The following is a 16091-nucleotide window of genomic DNA, read 5'->3' as shown; positions in this document are numbered from 1 at the left end:
TTCATAAATTTCGATTTGTTTAATGCATTTCTTTTTAAGGATTAACTGTACTGCTTACATTGCATGTTCACACGTCAAGAAACCAGTCATGTTACTGCTAATTTTGTTGACTAATACTAAAACATATAGACTGATGCTTGAGGTGTGGATTTTTTTGTTTAGACTTTTACAATGTGTAAAAATTAAGATTATTTTTCAACTATTCGTAGGGTCTTGTTGACGCAGCTTGCTGCTGCGTGTTGAGATCCTCTCATTTGGTGGTGAAACATAGGGTGCGCCGTCTGCCACACCTTGGGGGTCATTCGGTCTGTCTTTTCCTGCATTTTCGTTCACGTCCATGTCGTCATCAGTACTGCATTCATAATGTTCACGGTCCGATGCTCTTGTTTGTTTCTTGTACTTACAGGTCGTTGTTGTAAATCCTTCGTCATCGGTATTTGATTCTTTATTGCTGGTGTTGGATGTTGGTTTAGAGGTATTTAGTGTAATCGTTGTTACTTCGCTTTTTGAAATGGCAGTTGGTTTGGTGTTGTTTACTGCCTGGTCCGCAGTCGTTGGTTTAACAACCGGTTGTTGTTTAGCATACGATGATTGCATACCGGTTTTGGTCGTAGCAGATGGAATTTCCTTAGCAGTCTCTGCGCAAGGTTTTCCGTGGTGTAGCGGCTGATCACAATACTGGCATGTAGGAATTTGTCCTGGGTACGTGATTAGGGTTCGTTGAGAATATTGAACACCTAGAGGTGATGTGGATGTGAAAGTCAAGTAAGATAGAATATGTTTTGTCGGACGCATTCTGACCACACGAACGCCGTTCCGGAGTCCTGGGAAGAAGTTCCTCTAAGTATCTTCCGTAACACTATTCACCTCTCCGTATTTTGACATGATTTTTTTGATAACGGAGTCGCTAGTACGTGGTGCCAGGTCATGTATCTTTATTTCAATAGTGTCAACATCTACATACGTCGGGATACTGTATAAAATGTCATTACATTCGACGACGTGTTTCATGTTGTTCTGGGAAGCGAATGATTCTGCTTGACTAATGTTTTTGAACATAATCAGTAGCGCATGACGTAAATGATGGAATTGCACCGCCTTAACTTCTGCTACGTTGAGTTTTATGTTCATTTTCAACATTTGCTCCACTTCACGAATTGACGGTCTTACCGGACATTTCGAGTAGTCAACAGCAACACAGTTTGCCCGCAACGGGACATAGCAGCGGAGCGATTTCTGGCGTCTGGACTGACCGAGATGAGAAACCGAACTCGATTCAACGAACTTGTTAAGAACGAGACTGAAGGCGATTTGTCTTACTTTTTCCCAAGATCTAATTTTACCCCTTTGGAAGTTCGCCTTCCGCTACGAGATGTCAGTTGTTCATTAAGCAATGTGCTGTACGAAAAGGTGCGCTGCGCCCAAGGGATTCGTGCAACATTCCCCCCCGGTAGCCGGATCCTGTTACGAAATACCTACGTTTGCACCGACGTCAAGTACAGCGATGAGTTCGGTTTCTCATCTTGCTCAGTTCACAAGCTATAAATCGCTCCGCTGCTATAGCAGGTCAAGGGATCAAATTTACCAGTGCGCTGCCGCTTTGTCTATTTGCAAAAGCAAAAATTGATTCCTTCTACCTAGTGTGTGAAACGTGAACAAACAATGAGAGATAATACAAAGGAAGAGTATGTCCCCTTGCCGATAAACTCTGTTGGTATTGACTTCTCGAAATGTTCGGTAAGACCATCGATTCGTGAAGTGGAGCAATTGTTGAAGGTGAACATGATGCTCAACGTAGCAGAAATTAGCGGCGTGCAATTCCATCATTTACGTCATGCGGTACTGATTACGTTCAAAAACATTAGCCAAGCAGAATCATTCGCTTCGCAGAACAACTTGAAACACGCCGTCGAATGTAATGACACTTTATACAACATCCCAACGTATATTGATAATGACAGTATTGAAATAAAGCTACATGACCTGGCACCACGTACTAGTTCCGCCGCTATCAAAAAACTCATGTCAAAATACGGAGAGGTGGATAGTGTTAAAGCAGATACTTGGAGGAATTTCTTCCCGGGACTTGGCAACGGCGGTTGTGTAGTGAGAATGCGGCCGACAAAACCTATTCCGACCAAACCTTGCGCAGAGGCTGCTAAAGAAATTCCCCCTGCGACGACCAAATCCGGTATACAGTCGTTGTATGCTAAACCACAACCGGTTGGTAAACCAACGACTGCGGACCGGGCAGTAACAAACACCAGCTCAACAACGATCAGGTCCAGTGCCACTAAACCAACTGCCATTACCAACATCGAAGTAACATCGATTACTGCAAATGTCTCCAAACCAACAACCAACAGCAGCAATAAAGAATCAAACACCGATGAATAAGGATTTCCTGCAGCGACCCGGAAGTACAAGAAACAAACAAGAACATCCGACCATGAGCATCATGAATGCAGTACCGATGACGACATGGACATGAACGAAAACGCGAGAGAAGACGGACCGAATGACCCTCAAGGTGCGGCAGACAACGCACCCAAATTTTCACCACCAAGGAAGAGGATCTCAACACGCAGCAGCAAGCTGCGTCAACAAGATCCTATAAATAGTTGAGTTTATTTTAATTTCTACTTATTGTAAAATTTTTAAAAGACCCACGGCTCAGTTATGCTAGCGCTTTGAGCCGTGTCAAATAGACAAGAAAAAAAAGTACAGCGATGCTTACTGCAGGTCTCTGGTAGATCCCACCTACAATCTGCACCGTGGCTTGGCGAACCTGCCCGTCTTTGGAGAGTACAGTGGCTATCACTCGTCCCTTAGGCCAGCAGTTCATTGGTAGTTTGGGGTCGACGATAACTACTATGTCCCCGACCAAGATTGGTTTAACCGGAGAGAACCACTTTGTCCGCGGGTTATAATGGGAAGGTATACATTTACCCAACGTCTCCAGAAAAAGTTGGCTAGAAGCTGGGAGGTTTTATACGACTGCTTCAAAGTTGCTACATTACCGTCTAACGAAACAAGAGGTTCGAGACCATTGGACGAACTCACCAGAAAGTGATTGGGCGTTAAAACTGGGGATGATTCGTAATCGATTGGCACGTACGTTAACGGTCTACTGTTCACGATGTTCTTGACTTCGATTAGGCTGCGGCAGACGTCTCCGCAAGAATCTTTTTAACGGACTGTATCAGCCTTTTCAAGGAGCCACCCATGTGTGGCGACGATGGAGGATCGAAGACCCATGATGTTGTTGGTGATGTAATTTTTTTCATGATTTTATTTTGATCTACTGCGGCCAATGCTTTTTTCAGCTCTTTCTCCGACCCGATGAATTTCGTCCCTCGATCGCTCATTTCTGGACCGGGACTCCGCGACAGGCAAAACAGTTCCGTAGAGCCATAATGCAGGAATCCGTGTTGAGTAAATGAGCTAACTCGATGTGGATGGCTCTGACTGTTAAGCAGGTTACCAGAACGCCCTACCTTTTCTCGATTCGGCGACCAACTACAACTTAAAGAGGTCCAAAATAATCTATCCCGATGTAGAAAAATGGGCGGACGAATGCTGCCAAGCGTGCTGCAGGAAGGTCACCCACCATCGGTGGTATCGGTTGGACTTGGCGTATTTTACAACGTCGGCAGTTAGAACGGATCTTGCATTCCATTCGAATTCTACGAATGTAGAATTTCTTTATTGCCTTATTCACGACTGTTTCGTTACACTGATTACGATACCTTTCGTGAATGTCTAGTGTAGGTCTCGTAGCATTTAATAACGCCAGGTCATATGCGTAATCATCCCTCTGGGATCGTTTGTAGTGAAACATCTCTGCTCGCAGCAGCTCTTCCTGTGTTAGGGGCCCAGTTAATCGAGCGTCGTCGTCCCTTTTTTCTTGATATTTGCTGGGAGGCGGTATATCAAAGCAGTCACACGAAGCAGTCGTCGCCAATTAGAAAACGTTTCTGGCTGTAAAAAGTCACGAACTGGTACCGCTGTGTACACTTGGGCGCAGTTCTAATTTTGTTGTCCTCTGGCGCGGTGCTTCTACCGGCCAGTCCACTTTTGGGCCTCGTAAGAATGAATTTGCTCTCCTCCAGCGGCTTTCAGCGTCAAGCCTAGGACTACGATACCATTTTGTTCCTTCGTCCGCTACATTTTCTTTACTCGGCACATATCACCATTCGGAAGTTTCAGTCGACTCCAAGATTTCGCTCACACGGAAGCCGATGAAAAGCGAGTAAACGCGGTGATCTGAACGCAGCCAACACAGTACATCAACAGCATCGGTCCACAAGAAGCGACAACGTGTCCTTCTTGAATGCTTTTGGCGAAACGTAGTCCAACCACAACCGTTTGAAGCTCCAGACGAGGAATTAACACGAATTTGAGTGGGGCTACTCTTGTTTTTGCACCTACTAAAACGCACTGGATGCGATCGCCTTGCTCATATCTTAAGTAGGACACCGCACAGTAACCCAGCTCGCTAGCGTCCACAAAGATGTGGAGTTCGATGACCATCTTGTTTCCGGTTGTTTTCGAAAGGTAACCCCGCCCTGTAGTTCATTGCTACCGGAGTTTACGACGCGCCCTTGCAATAGTCTAAAGCAACTTATTACTCCATAGTCCATGCAGTCGGTGCAATCTCGCGCATTCTATTATATTGATCTATTTATCATTTGTCAATAATTTTTACTAAGGTAATACTGAGTTTCGCCTCTATTTATTATTTTCTGTAATGAGATTTCAAACGTGGAAAGCGTAAAATCCGATCGATGAGAAAAGTTTGCCTTATTTTGTGGCATGGGGTCAACCCGATGACTACAGTTTTAAGAATTGGATAATGAATTCTTTTTAAATGTGTCGTTCGAATGTAGGTGCAAAACTTTATTTACTTCGAATTGATGATTAGAGGGGGGATATACTTTGCAATTGTAATGTAAATATGCTTTCGGTCCTACGGAAGTATGTTCGCAGGGCTAAAGCATATTTTAGTATTCATGAGACAATAATCAGCACCAATACACTATTAAAACGGCAAGACAGATCATTATAATTCCATGCTAAACACTTACCGGCAGCATTGTAGATCGCATTATGCTCGAAGTCGGCAAAGTTTTCCATATCGCTATTCGTTCGACCATTACTTAAATCCTCTTTTTCGTTGAACCCATTGCTCAATCTGTTATTGTTATTGCTCCTAAGCCCATTACTACCGTTACTCGTGCCGTCGATATTGACGATGTTCGCGTTACTAAAATCGGCCACGAAATCCGAATCGGGCGTAAATTTGTTGCCGTTGCTGGTGCTCGTCAGTAGCCCATTCCGCTGATTTCGCTCGAAATTGGCTCCATTTACGGTACCATTCAACCGCTGATGGTGATTGCTGGAGTGTTTCTGGGGGGTCGGTGGCAATATTTTTGGTGGTTCACTGAAAAAGTTACCATCATCCGGGGAGAACTGCTGTTGGAACTTTACACTCGTACTAGGGTTTGTGACTGATGACGAGGTGTGGCTTCCGTTGCCGTTGAGTCCGCTACTGGAATTTGAGTTGGTTCTGCTAAGCCGCAACGACGTTGGTGGAGTTAGTGTAATCGTTTTAAGTGGCACTACATTTTCCGAACCGTTTCTACTACTGATATTGCTACTACTGCTGCTGAAACCATTACTGGATGGAAGTGAGCTGGTCGAGTTGGATGTGTTTGTTGAGAGTGATTTCAGGGGACTGGCTGGCTCCAAATAATACCTGAAAAAAGCATGGAGAAAATTGATGTTGATTATACTTTGCAGTATAAAATGAAATAAGTTAAACCTTTGCTACTAGTAGACCAACTTATTAGGCTCGATGGAGTATAGGGGAGAATAGAGTTAGATTAACCTGGCGGCTATCGCAACTAAGAATATCACGTCACATTCTAACTCAGTGTACTACTGACCGACTCATTTAGGAATGTATCGCGAATTAAGATTTTATTATTCCAACCAATTATACCCACCTTTTTCGCTCATACTTGTCAATCATAAAGTCTCGGTGCTCCTGCTTGATGGCCCGCTTTGGATCCCACAGACCCAGCCAGGTTCTGCTGCATGCGTCATTACCGTTCTGACGCACAAAATCAATTTCCTCCTGGGTGAAAGTGGCCATCGAGATCGATTTAACTCGATGTGGTGGAGTCAGACCGCGTCTAGAGGAAGAGAAAAATGGCACAAAATTAATTCGATTATTACTATAAATAGCCAACATACGGCCGTCACCGTATGGGGTAAATATGTAGTTAATTCAAGCCGTCTCGCATTTGTCGGCTTCCCTTTGAAAGATATTCAAGGCATCATGCAGGCAGCTAATCGCCGAGTAGACAAGCAAGTAAACTTTCTAGTCCGTCCGTTACATACTGAGCCGGTTCTTCTGATATTGGGATTAGGATTTTAGCTCAGTATATACAGCATTAGCTAGGTGTAATTCATCTCATTAGTAGCACGTATGTACTAAAGAAATATTGAAAGTTTTATGCATGATTTGTTTGCTAAATATAGTTAAACGATCTGCAACGCTCAAACAATAAAACTTGCTAAAAGTGCCTTAGTTTATTGTAGTTCCCCAATTCGATCTAATTCTTGAAGTGAAAAATTAATAAAGGCCCCGCCGAACCCACACGGAACTTGATCCGGAATTCCATTTGGTTTTCGCCGAAATCCCCGGCTCGAATGAAACAACCGATCCCGAGTCGAAATCGGTTGTAAAAGATGTTTTTTAATTTTTTTTCAAAATGAAATATAACACATAAACAATTGTTGTTTGTTTATTTTGGTAACGTTTGGCATGCAATTTAATGTTTAGGTTACATTTTTTCAAATTGAACAATTGTTATTTGTTGATAGTGGTCGGCATACAATTTAATGTTTTAAAATAATTTCAGGCAAATATCTACTGCGACTACGTTTTACAAATCCGATTCGGTCGGTCTGATTTCACACAACTTGGCCATTTTTCGACAAATAGAGGAGACCGGGGCTAGTTGGCGGTGTTTCAGTGCTAGTTTTCATTTTTTACTGCTTTGATTTTGGTAGATCTTGCAAAATGGAGCACGTTGCATGAAAGGGCAGACTGTTGGCAACACATCTCTGAATGTTATTAGAATTTTTGATACATTGTCCCCATTTCTAGAGACAAAAATATGTGACGCGGAAAAGCCGCCAACTTACCCCAGCCCCGGGGTAAGTTGGCGGTATGTATGGGGTAAGTTGGCAAAATGACAGAAAATAAGTAATTAAATGAAAATTCAATTACATCAGTGGTCCTTATAAAATGTGTCGATTGTCTTTTAAATAAAACTGTATATTATTCGACGCTTTCCATTAAATTCCAGTCTCAATGCCCCGACATTTTGACTTCGACGCGAACTACATATTCAAAAGCAAATTGTAGAAAATCTTCAGTCGATTGGCCGAAGAAAATGTACCCCTGCATTGACGAGACAAAAGAAAAAGATTATCTTACTTTGGTGTGAATTCCAGAAATTAAAATATTTGATGACTATTTTAATTTTTGCATTGAAAATAGTACCGCCAACTTCCTCGCTTGCGTCACCGCCAACTTACCCAACCGCTTATCCATAAAAAACTATTTCAAAAATAACTTTTGCTTGTGGATAAGTGTAATATCATTAAAGATCATTCGGAGAATACAGGGTGCGCCAGCTGGATGTATCCTTTTTCAACATTGAACAACTCCGCCATTTTTCAGCCGATTTTCATAAATAAACAAGTTTTTTAGGATCTTTTATGCCATTTATTATAAACCATGTTTAGAAAATGACCATCGTCGATTAAATGACCACCCCCATTTGATACACAAAAAGCAGCTCTGTTGCATATATTTTGCATGACATTGGACAGCATTTCGGGCTTAATCGCAACAATTCAGGCTCGTATATTAGCTTTAACCATCTAGTGCCCAAATTTTTTTTTGGCTCGAAAAAACTTTTGGAGGTGGGCCTCGTGATGAGAAAAACGAAAATAATGTTGAAAATTCTTGGAAGTAATGAATTTTTCATCAAGGCCTTAAAATAAGTAAACCGCCTAGAGGCGGTGTTGGGCACCTGGGCGAATAAAAAACAAAAACTTTTCTTTCTTCTAGTTACTTCAACATAAGCGAATACAGATGGTTTCTTATATTTTGGACTCCATCAGAACGCAAAATACCTAAGCTGTAAGGAGTATTTCTCTAGTGCTTTGGTTGTTTAATTATTGACTTCTAATTTATAGTAGGGGAGACCAGGGTCTGCTGGCAATGGTTTCACTTATCATGTTTTATGTTTTTAATTTAAGAAGATCGTGTAAAAGTGAATGCGTTGCATAAAAGAGCGGACTATTGTCTGCATTACAGAATTTTAAATATGTGACGCGAAAATCTCGCCAATTTACGACTATACGCACAATGATGCCACCTGGCTACTTTTGATGATAAAGTATGGATCGCGTGAGATGTTTTTTGATTAAAACTGCAAATCAATGATGCTTGTTATTATTTTTCAGCCTCAATGCTCCTGAATTTTAATTTCGGCGCACAATTTGTATTCAAAAGCTAAATTTTCGAATTTTTTAATTTTAAGAAATTCCGAAGTAAAGAAACAAAAAAAAACAAATTTTACTTGAGGTTACGTATATTACATATACGGCCAAGGAAAGTTCTTTTCGCGCGCTATCGAAAAATCTAGTCATTCGTGGAATAGCTTTGAACTCGCCCTAAATAACAAAAATGCTGAAATTTAAAAACGTTACCTAGGGTAATGAGCCTATTTTCGTCATAACCATGTAAAACCGTTGGTTAGAGCGGCGTTAGCCATCTTTGTTCAACGTATTGGTTCAATGGCGATTTTTGATATCATAATGGTTCATAAGAAGAAAGCAAAGATATTGATGCCAATTCATACGCATTGCATTAATTGTATTCCGAGTAATTAATGAAATTGTGAGGCATCCTTCATAATACGACTAAAGTAGGCTCTTCACTCTAATACGCTCGAAAACTCCATATCACTTACAACGTGTACGAAACAGAATTTAATGCAACTTAAACACATTGGAGAATGGATTAAACAGTACTTGAGGTGCAGAACTAGAGACAGCACCATATGTCTAATACTAAAGGAGAAAAAAAGATTCAGCCGACTAGCCCCAGACTCCCCTAAATATTATTAAATGATAAGAATATCCATATTCTAACTGCAACATTCACCCAAAGCTTTTAAAACATAGGTTTTTTCAGGTAAAATTGCACATAATACTAGTTTCGGTACGATAAGTAATCACTAGACTGAAAAAAAATTTCGCTCAGGTGCCCAACACCGCCTCTAGACGGGCAAAGTATTTTACCAAAAAACCTAAACTTCCGAATTATTCCACTAAACCAATTCACATCTACAATGAAATGCTAGCAACAGGCTACTCAAAAATATTTTTTTAGTTACTGAAATTTCCAAAAACAGTTAAAATTTGTTTAATGAAGATTATTACTAAACACAAAATAGTTTTTTTTCCTCGTTTTCCTCGAATTTTCAACTTTGAGCTTCAAATGCCTTTGACAGAAAGCTACGAATATTAAAATAATGTGTGTGTATGAAGGGTGTGAGCGTTGGGAAGAAATGCTAGTGCGGATGACAACATACAATCATGTTTTAGTAGTTTTATTTAGATTTTTATAGAGACCGCCTAGAGGCGGTGTTGGGAACTAGAGGGTTAAGTTTGTCAAGATTCTTAGGTTTGCTAGAATAAACTTTACTTTTCCAATAACCCCACAGAAAAAAGTCTGGTACCGTTAAATCCGGAGAACGAGGAGACCATTCCAATTCATCATTTTTTTTTCTTTATTTACTCCGCCGGAAAGGGTGAAGTGAGCTTCGTCCGTCATCAAAATTTTGTCCCAAAAATAAGGCTCTGCTTCAATCATTCTTGCCACAGCATGTCCATATTCCAAGCGACGTGCCATATCCGTGGCATCATTGCTAAAATGGCACTAAATGACATTTCACAATTGTGTTTATCTGTCAGCGGAGTTGTTCAGTGTTGAAATAGGATACATCCTGATGGCGCACCCTGTAGATTGAAAATCACCTTAAATAACACAAAATGTTTAAAATTAAGAAATTTAAAAAAATGCCCAAGAACGCAATATCGCCCGGAACTTCTACAAAACAAAATGTTTCGCAACAAAAACACATTGGATAATGCGTTGCACACTACTTGAGGTACACAAGGAGAGGCATCGCTTTATATCTAATAGAAACGGAGAAAAAGGGATTCCGACAACTTACACCAACCGCCAACTAGCCCTAGGCTCCCCTACTAGCGAAAATTCTTGAATAACAAGTTCAATGTTGCCCTCTAGCTCATCAGTTGTTTTGCGCCTTTGCGATTTGATGACGTAGAAGAGAGATTTAACAAAGCGCCATAAAAATGTCGAAGGATGTCAAATCGCAAGAATTTTTTTCCTAACATTGCATGGTTGTGTATCGGTACTCGATTCCCACCAACTATTAATTTTTGTGAGTTAATGGTTAGATTTAGCTGAATAATATGTTTAGAAGAAATGTAGTATGTGACACGAGTTATGTTTTGGTTAGAAAATTTTAGTTCCACCTGTTACCGCATAGAGGGCACCACCACTAACTTGTCAACGAAGAGAGATGGAATATCGAGATGTTCAGAAAAATTACTGAAAAATGTCTGTTCTACAACTTTGTAGAAGACATCTTATTCCACGTGTCATAGGTGTGTATTGCTGAGAAAATTTGTATGGCATGTCATAACCGAGCATGGAAAATTTTCCATAGAAATTTTTTTTTAACTTTGATTCATATCATTGGTTTCATTTGGTCTATAAACAATCGGTGAGATGCATTTGTAAGGAAATGAGTCAGAGAATCTAGAAAAAAAAACGTTTTTTTTGGTTACAGTGTTGCCAAATATGCCATACTTTCACTTTAAAACTTGAACTTCATTTTTCTCACAATTTGTGTATTTTTGTTTTGAAAATAATTGTGCCATTCTGTTTCACAGATAGTTTTACACATAAAAAACATCTTATACGTCAAGATAACTTGAGCCAATCCCCAAGCAGAATGTCAAAATTCTGAAAACGCCACTTTGAAGAGATCTTTTAGACAAGTGATGTGGCATATCTTACTCAGTTTACTCCAAAATGGCGTTTGTCATAAGATAGCACAACAGCGACGATTTGGTCACGGTCCTGTTTTCGTTACGATAAAGTTTGATTGTTCCAGAAATCATGGTTAGTTATACACGAATATGAGCATACATTTTCCTGTGCATCAAAGAAGATTTTTTTTTATCCAATGACCAATTAACGTATTATTCTTGAAATAGTATGATACACTGAATCTCGGACAAAATAACCACGAAGCAGATAGTTCAGTCGAGTATAATGAAGAAATTTCCTAGTATATCAACGATGAAATAGTGACAAAGTTTGTTTAATATTTCAACACAAAAAGAGCGTTGGTTTTACTAGCGGAAAGTGTCAAATTGCATGTATAACAGAAGGAAATTTTCTGCTAGCTTTAAAAGATGAGTCGAAAAAATCGTTGAGCAAACGGACGAGACAATGACAGGAATCATTATGATCATAAAACGAGCACAAAGTACGGCATATTGTTATGTCCGCTTAGCAAAGACGTTACACAGAGCTTGGTGAAAGATGAAAAATTAAAACGGATTTAATTAAAATGTTCATTTTATATAACGGAACTTCATACCCGAGGCTTTACATCAGTAACTCGCGGATGGCGCAGTCATTTATGTAATTAGCAAGAGTTGTCATTGTTGGGAACGACATTTTAAAGTACGGGTAACTTAACTAGATTGCAATGTCAAAAGTCTGATATTATATGGAAGTATTTGGGTTGAGTGAACGATTCAGATGGCTTATTTGATAAAACAAAAAACAAATGGTTATCCAATTGATGATATATATGGTATAGTGTAGAAAAAATAAAATTAAAGAATAACCTATGTTTGAATGAGTATAACACCGACTACATCAGCACAGTGTTATATAAAAATCTAAATTATTTCGCTTATCATGATATAGTGCACTTTGCCTGTGTCACTTCGATCCTTGAATCTAAAATCAGCTAAAAAGGTCATTATATTAAGTAATCACGTTATTATTTGACTTGATCTGATTGGCTTCTTTTTCCTCCAAAACCAATTACCAGTTCAATAACTGGAAATCCAGCTACGACCCCGTTGTAACAATAGCGCTGAAAGCTACTGTTGGATAATTCAATGTGAACCCAATGTTTAGTACAGCTGGCAGGATTGCAACAGCTTATAAACAGATTTGCAGCTGAAAAAACTGTTGATGACTTCCTACCATTGAGATTAGTAGACATCCCCTGGGAAATTATCGACAGCTTTTGTGTCAGATGCACACAGTCGTCGGTCGTTTAGAGCTGTTGTTGCAAGTATACATACAGGAACTGTACATTGCGTACTGCCCAATCCAATACCAAGCGGTCACTCGGTTAGATCTGAAGCCATAAAAGCCGAACAAACTACATAACGCTCGGGACGGACGGACCGGTGGAGTCCCCAACGCTACAAATTTCTCCGGCAGCAGCAGCTCAATTAATATTCATTAGTAAAGAGATCCAATTTCACAAATTTAATTACATTAGCAAGATTATTTCGCATGCTCTGGCAAGGGGTGAAACTTCCATTGTGGTTGTTGTTGTATTTAAAACGATGAAAAGCAGTCGAGGAAATGATTACATATGTAGTCGGGTAAACCCCATCCGTACCCGTCTGAATTTATGGCATAGCTTGTAAATAGTTTTGACCTTTCCGTACCCGTAGACTTTGTGAAATTGTTTTATTCCAAATGTACCCGAGCGAAGGTGATTTATCTTCTAGGACTGCTGTAATTTACACTACAATCAATCATTGTCTGGCCAGGATATCTCTCGGAAATAAATAAACGCCTGAAGAATTTCACATTCCATGAAAACTCCTATGTTTAATAGGTTGAGTAAATTCATGTGTATGGGAACGCACGGTAGATCGTTGAGTACAAAGTACCTACACTGTGGCTCACATTCATAGATGCACCCGCTTTTGAGGATATTTTTGCTATTGTATCGAACTCTACATTTTTTTATAGTGGAAGGAGGGATTGAATTACATGGTGAGTTAAATTAGATATTCATTGCTTACTTGTAGCTAATATACACAATAGTGTCAAAAGGTAAGTTAGAAGAAATTTCAAGTTCACTTTCAAAAACCAATTGTTTTCGTGGGGAAACGTAAATAACTTATGAAAAGGTCATAATTTCACAAATTAATTCTTTTTAATGACTACATTTTGGAGAATGGTTGTTATGTACATTTTAGTTTGAAATGACATTAAAATAATCTTTTTTTTTCAAGAGTTGTCTTACTGGAGCTGTAGAGCTAGATTCTCGGAGGGGCTCCCCGTCGGAATCACTTGCAGACGAGACAGGCAATGTCGCCCACTAAAAGACTGCTTTAGGCCGTGATTATGAATGTGATATTCATTATACGGTTCAGATATGTGTAGGCGTAGAGATTTCGAAGATCATCACGAAGGACTCGAGAATTTGTACGTCAATGTGTTCGATCGCAAGGGCGTTTGTATGTCACGTGTGCTAACGTGTACGTAACTACGCGTGTTACATTCTTTTTTTACTTCGATTATAGAGGTTTTAACCTTATGGTCATTCGCCTCTTCGGGTTAGAAAAATCTCTTATGAAAAATTTCTAACCCTATTTGCGGGGTCGGGACTCGAACCCAGGTGCGCTGCGTACAAGGCAATCGATTTTACCAATACGCTACACCCACCCCTGTTAAATTCTGTTTTATAACCGTGTGCCTTTCGCATATTCGAGTGTGTTCCGACCGTTAAACTAATACTTAATTTTTGGTGTGCGGCTCAGATTATAGAAGAAAGTGAGATCTTCCATATCACTAGAGTTCCCGGTCATGTGTTGTCTAGTGGATATGAGCTTTATTTTTTGATTGGTCCAACTGAATGTACGGACCTAAGTTGCTAGGACGGAAGGTAATTATTTCCGGACGTGATCCATGATCGCACTAACACGAACGTTTGTAGGTTCGCGTTTGTAACTTCGTAAGTGCTAAGGCGTTCACCTTATTACCGGGGTGTTTTCAAGTTTGCGCGATCGCGGGCGTATGTTTGCGTTGTTGACCGCGAAGAGCTGAAGCGTTTGTATGTTAACGTGTTTGTCGCGTGTGCTTGCGTGCATGTGACTTCGCGTGAATAAATTCGATTTTGTAATCGTGTGGGCGTTCGCATCTTCACGTGCGTTCTTGGATGGTCACGCGGACCGCCATTATGATACTTAGTTTTTGGTGTACAGTTCACATTCTGACAGGGAGTGAGTTATCCCATGTCTTTAGAGCTCCTTGTCATGTCGCCATGGAATGTGTTGTTCAGTGGATATAAGAGCTTTCTTTTTAATTGGTTCAATTGAAGGTATAGATCAGTACTTCTGGTATCGAGGAAAGAGACCTCCGGACGTGACCGATTCATGATAGCGCGAGCGCGGGAGATTGCAGGTTCACGCTTGAGACCGCGTTTGAACGTTTACAAGTGCCGAGATATTCATATTATCGCCGGAATGTTAACATGCCTGCGAGAACGTGGGCGCAGGATGCGTGGATGTATGTTTGCTGTCGCGTGTATGTGACACTGCGTGTATAAATTTGATTTTTATATCCCCATGGAACGTGTTGTCTAGTGGATATGAGCGTCATCCCTTTGATTGGTCCATCTGAAGGCATTGGACTTATGCTACTAGCACCGAGAATAGGGACTGATCGTTCTCAGCGGTAGGACCCGTTTCCTTCCTTCCAATAAACGGACGAAGCGAACATTGCGCTCTGCCGCAACAGGGACTTCCGGACGAAACCGAGCATTTGGAGGTTCACTCTTGAGACCAAATTTGTGAATTTATAAGTGCTAAACCGTTCACTTAGGGTGTTATTCTGTGTGCGAGATCGTGGGCGTCGGTGTGCGTGGATGATCGCGAAGGATTCGAGCGTTTGTATGTTGACGTTTTTGTCGCGTGAGCTAGTGTGTACGTAATTTCGCATGGAAGCATTATTTTTATAAACGTGTGGCCATTCGCATGTTCGCGTGTTCTTGAATGATCGCGCGCGGACCGTGAATATATTGAATTTTTAGTGTATAGTTTAGATGCTAGAAGAAAGTGGGTTCTCTCATTTCACTATTGTTCCCGGTAATGTCGCCATAGAACACGTTGTCTAGTTTTTTTTATTGGTCCAATTGAAGGCATGTGTCCAGGCCGATGCTTGAGACCGCGTTAGTAAATTCCTAGGTGCTTGCGTCCACTAAATTACCGTAATGTTTGAAAGTTGGCGAGATCGCGGGAGTTCGCGTTTGTAACCAGGTGTGTGTTATTGCGAAGGCCACGTTTGTACGTGTATACGAGAGAATGTGTATAAATAACATAGGGCTTAGATAGGCCACCGCTCTCCTTTTGCTGTTAAATTGGTTGCTGGTTATGCTGCAAGGGCGATGATAGCTACGCACCGAGGCGGTTTGTCGATTTTGTTTTGGTCGAGCGCGAAAGGCGGCCATCAAGAAGGTTAGATAGTGACAGACCACGGTGAAGAAAAGACGTCCTCGATAAACAGTTTCGGGACAGTTGACTGCCACAACAATTTAATGAAGTGCGCGTGTGTGAAGGAAAGTTACCAGTCGTAAAGTGGTGGATCGCCGTCGGGGGAAGCTAATCATTAAGAAGTTTTCGCTTACCCAGCTAACCGCACAGGATCCAGACGCACCAATCCGCCCTCGCTCCAGGCGCACCAATCCGCCCTCGAACGTAGCAGGGTGGACAGCGGCTCCCCCTGGGAAGAACACTGTGGTGTCTTCCGGACTTCTTTGTGGAGAGCAAAGAATCCGGTGATTCGTCACCACCGTCGTTAGGGAGAGTCCAACAAAAGAGCCTTGCTCATCTCCCTGGCTAATTGACAAGGACCGCTGGCCGGAGCA

At 40.9% G+C, this 16091-nt stretch overlaps 1 protein-coding gene across 10 annotated transcripts in view; it reads right to left on the bottom strand.

The window, feature by feature from the left end:
- The window catches only part of LOC131682281 (uncharacterized protein DDB_G0283357), a 154220-nt gene that overhangs the window by 12738 nt on the left and 125391 nt on the right, over positions 1-16091 (bottom strand). For all 10 annotated transcript variants that reach the window (XM_058963654.1, XM_058963657.1, XM_058963653.1 and 7 more), the window contains 2 exons: positions 6009-6197; positions 5088-5758 (listed from right to left, as the gene is read on the bottom strand). In XM_058963654.1, coding sequence (XP_058819637.1) covers positions 5088-5758; positions 6009-6197 — 860 coding nt within the window. The remainder of the gene's footprint in view (positions 1-5087; positions 5759-6008; positions 6198-16091) is intronic.

The sequence above is a fragment of the Topomyia yanbarensis genome, chromosome 2, assembly GCF_030247195.1.
Source record: "Topomyia yanbarensis strain Yona2022 chromosome 2, ASM3024719v1, whole genome shotgun sequence".
NCBI classification, from domain to species: Eukaryota; Metazoa; Arthropoda; class Insecta; order Diptera; family Culicidae; genus Topomyia; species Topomyia yanbarensis.
This window is presented reverse-complemented; position numbering and strand designations above follow the sequence as displayed.